This window comes from Rhagoletis pomonella, unplaced genomic scaffold (genome assembly GCF_013731165.1).
Source record: "Rhagoletis pomonella isolate Grant_MI unplaced genomic scaffold, Rhpom_1.0 Rhpom_scaffold_00010, whole genome shotgun sequence".
Taxonomy (NCBI): domain Eukaryota; kingdom Metazoa; phylum Arthropoda; class Insecta; order Diptera; family Tephritidae; genus Rhagoletis; species Rhagoletis pomonella.
Window position 1 is genome coordinate 30542621 of NW_023458564.1, and position 4486 is coordinate 30547106.

Sequence of the window (4486 nt, forward strand, 5' to 3'; positions counted from 1 at the left end):
AACGTTTATATATGAGTTTATTTGCGTTTTAAAAAATACTGACATACAAATACAGACTGTTTGTGGAAATACTTATTACATGCCAAAAAGACCTCTAAGATCTTCCATAGTAAGTTTGCTACCCTCCGATGAACGTGCCCCTGTAAGTACACCATCTGCTATTGACATTTTATGCTCCTGCAGAGCTCTTATTCGTTCTTCCACAGTGTCCTTGCACATGAATTTATAAATAACCACATTTTTCTTTTGCCCGACACGATATATTCGGTCTTGGGCTTGTGCCTCTAATTGGGGATTCCAATGCAAGTCGATCATTAACAAGTGGTTAGCGCCGACCAAATTTAAACCAACTCCTCCTGCTGTCAGTGAAAGGAGAAGAATACGCTTGTCATTATTGGCGTTATTGAACTCTGTAACAATTCCTTGACGGTTTTTAACAGGAATAGTTCCATTAAGGGACAACGTACGTATACCCTGTTGCTGCAAATGCGTTTTCAGTATATTAAGAACGCTTGTCCACTGTGAGACTACAATTGCTTTGTCATCTCTATTGAGTACATGCTCTTTTAAAATTTCGAGAACCTTTTTAATTTTAGAAGAGGGTCGATTTATATTGAACACTGGATTATTACGTTGCAACACTTTCGCTGAAGCCTTCGCAATAACTTCTTCCTCAGGCTTAAGCCCTTCATCGCCTTCTAAACTCCGATTTTCAGAACTGTCATTAATTGCTAACTTGTTCAACTGCTCAAGTAAATCAATTTTTAACTTTTCATCTTCACTGTCACCTTCCGTATTCTCAGGGCTGTCGCTATCGTCGAGCATCTAATAATATTAAAATTATTTTAAATTCAAATTTGTTAATGGAACTTTTTTTTGTGTAATACCGAATCAATAAGTCCTGGATGACAACAGATTTGCCGTAACCTTAACAATAGCACTAAAATTTCATGTGATTTCACATCCTTTTGCCCACGATGCAGTTTGGTGAATTTCTCATGTACCTTGTAATACGCACCGTTCGGATCCTTGGTCTGCACAATTGTAGGACGGTTACTGTCTTCTTTGTACATATAATCAGTATTGCGTTCTGCTCTTTGTAATAAAAACTGTGCAAATAACGTGCGTGAGTAAACCATAATTTTTTGATATACATTCATCTCATCTTTATCCAAGTATACTTCGATCAGTTCTGTACTTTTTTCTGGCAAGCATTGTAGCGCTCCTCTCTCTTGAAGCATTACTTTAGTTCGTCGAAGCATTAGCGTTTTCATTAGAGCATTTAAACGCTGTTGTCCTCCAGCACTTTTGTTATCAATCCACTTTTTCCAATGGGGTAGCTCATCAAAAGGAGAACAACGCAAAAATTTTATTAGTGCATATGCATCCATTTCTTTATTTTGAATTGGAGTACCCGTTAGGGCCCATTTGTATTTTCCACGTAGTGCACACACAGCTATTGACATTTGCGCTTTATGGTTGCGTACCACATGCGCTTCGTCAAGAATTATCCGTTGCCATTTTATTCCAAAGAGAGCACCTTGAGACTTTTGCTCACGGGATACAATGTTATACGTAGTGACAACAATGTCATATGTGCGAAGGTGTTTCGGCTTGGTATCGCGGTTGTTACCGTGATGAACACATACAGTTAGCTTGTGGCGTTTAACTTTGCTATCAACTTCTGCTTCCCATTGACGTACTAAGCTCGCAGGGCAAATAACTAAAGTTCCCCCCGGATAGAAATCTCGTCGACCTTTTGATGTCCACCCTCGATTTTCTTTTTCTGAATCATTCGCCTCGTCACTTTCGTTCGCTTCTTCCGCCTCTGAACAGTGTTTTGAAGCAAGTACTAATGATATCATAGTTAGTGTCTTTCCTAAGCCCATATCATCAGCAAGAATTCCTCCACGCGGTTTTTGATTTTCTCGCCAAGTCATCCAAGTAAGTGCATGTTTCTGGTGATCCATAAGATTTATTCGTAAGCCAATAGGGTCATCAGCAAGTACATTTTCGGCAGGGCATGTTTTCAGTGAGCTATGAATATCCTTTAGGCATTCCACTGTTAATTCCCGTTGAGCATTAAACGTGGCAAGACCTTGTTTTCCCGTGTGCGTGGGTTGCATTTGATTAACAGCTTTTGAAAGATCTTCCCAGCTAAGTGGGTCTTTTTGATGTTGTACCTGCGGTTGGGAAGAGCTTGATATGCCGTCATCTTCTATTTTAAGGGTACTCAGATATTGGGACTTAATATGAACATCATTGCGTAAGCGTTCAATTCGTAGAGAAAGCTGCCATCCTCCATCAGGTAAACTACTTGATATTTTCTCAAGTAATTTTTCGGCACTTTGTAGCTCGATTTTTAGTTCTTGGAGCTTCTTTAATTCTTTGTCAAAGTACTCTTTCGAGACAAGCTGCTTAGGACTGGTTGTGTCTTTACTTTTAACCGTAGATCCAACTGCATGGTTTGCATCTAACTTAGTTAAAATATTCGGTTGCCATAAATAAGGGCTAGGTCTAACCAGCTCGCCTTTTTTGTAGTTGGGCATGTTGACTTCTGGCAATAAATTTTCTGCATTACTTTCATCACTACTGCTTCCGATTTCTATTGCTTTCTCCTTTAAGCTAATCACTTGGACATCACTTTCATCAGAGGCATCTCCTTGGGAGCGATATGTATCATTTAAACTTGGCTGATACATGGTAGATGATAACTTATCTTTAATGGCTTTTTCAAATTGAATACTATATCTGGCGGAGCTCAAAGGCGATTCGGCTCCGGCACCAAACCGTTCAATCCTATGATTAATTGGAGTGGCAGAAATAGGGTCAGGTGCTTTTGTGGTTTCTGTAATTTCCGGGCTGCTTTCACACACATAGCTATCACTTTTTTCCATTTCTCCGACGTAATATTCTTTTACATTTTGTTCAGAGACCGAACGGTGAAGGAAAGAATTTTTATTTTCAGTACTCGGGGTTCTAAAATATCTGGTTTTATCTTGAAACGTGGTTTGTTCCAGATCCTGCACTTTTCCACATCTTTCCGGTGAAACCTCAGCTATTTCTGATTTTGTGTCGGAGTACTCAATTTCGCTAGAATCAGAAAGATCCGATGGCCTCACACCAGTGATACTCATCCGAGTGCGCGGTGATAGGGCCCGTCTCTCGAACTCATCATCGTCTTCTTCGGACTCCGACGGAATCACAGCACGCGTTTTTTTGGAGCCATTGCTACTGCGTTTTCGAATAATAATACTTTCTTCAGAACTTTCATTTTCGGACTCTTCAATAATTAGTTCCCCACTGAGCAAGTCATCTTTATTATATGACACATCGTTAACAAAGTCTTTATCCTGATCGCTGGATTTAAGTTCGTCTGAATCAGACATAGACATTTCAAGTAAAAGTATTTCTCAATATCACCTAAACCGCAGACGCGCGTAAAAGTCTACACCTGCAAAATATTTTGAGAGAACTAAAGAATAATAAAAAACTCATATAAATTAACACACAAGAAAAAGAAAAGAAATTTTCTTTAATCAAAATTTCTTAAATCAGTTTGCAGCTCTCAAGAAAAAAATGCTAGATTATTTATTTCTTCAAGAAAATCTACAGCAAAAGCAAAGTACTTTCTCAGCCAACAGAAATAATGAAAAATATTTTTGTAATTTTTCTTGAAAGCTGCAAACATTCCTTTAAAGCTGGCTTATGCCAGACTTAGACTTGACTTGACTTACCTAGAAATTTAGAAATGATTGCTCAAATTGCGATTGTTTTCATTTAATTTTCTGTATTTATTTGAAAGTTTGTTTTTCCATTGCCAGATGAGTTACATTTATACAAAAAACTATATTTCCGTGGAATATTTGTGGGTATTTTATTAAAAAATGAAATGGCAACATGATGCTCTCATATATGATTTTGCTTCCCCAGTTTTAGTAATATACTTGCATAATTTCTGGAATCCTTGTACTTACGAAATCGCCTCAGTCTGCAGTGCCATTTATTTAGAAAGAAAACCAATTATTTGTCAAATGTATTTCCTTGAACAATGTTCATGGCTTTATTGTGGTAATTCTTTTACGGATTCATGTATTAATTAAATCATTCATTTATATATGTACTTCATAGAATTGTTAATTGCTTATATCTAGAGTTTTCTTTTAACTTTAATTTCGATTTTTCTTTGTGTATTTCTGTTATATATTTTATTTTGTTTTAAAATCGCCATCATCCAATATTTGTTTAATAATATTATTTTTCCTTAGATTATGCTTACATTCATTTTACTGTATTCTTTTCTTCCCATTTATCTTTATGTTGTGTTTATATATTTTGTTGCTGTTGCTGCTTATACACATTGACCATTTTTCCTATCTTTTTAACACAATTTATTTGCAATTAATTTTACTTATTTCCAAACTTCATATTTTTTCGAATTCAGTTGTTTTCCTTCATATTTGTATTTGTTATGTATGTATGTATG

The 4486-nt window shown here is 36.6% G+C and overlaps 1 protein-coding gene across 1 annotated transcript; it reads right to left on the reverse strand.

Annotated features, from left to right (window-relative positions):
* LOC118746228 (transcription termination factor 2-like) lies at nucleotides 1-3409 on the reverse strand. The gene is made up of 2 exons (XM_036480057.1): nucleotides 888-3409; nucleotides 1-825 (listed from the first exon to the last, which is right to left on the reverse strand). The coding sequence occupies exons 1-2, from the start codon at nucleotides 3393-3395 to the stop codon at nucleotides 76-78; spliced, it is 3258 nt and encodes a 1085-aa protein (XP_036335950.1). The 5' UTR covers nucleotides 3396-3409; the 3' UTR covers nucleotides 1-75.
* Between the last annotated feature and the right edge of the window lie 1077 nt (nucleotides 3410-4486).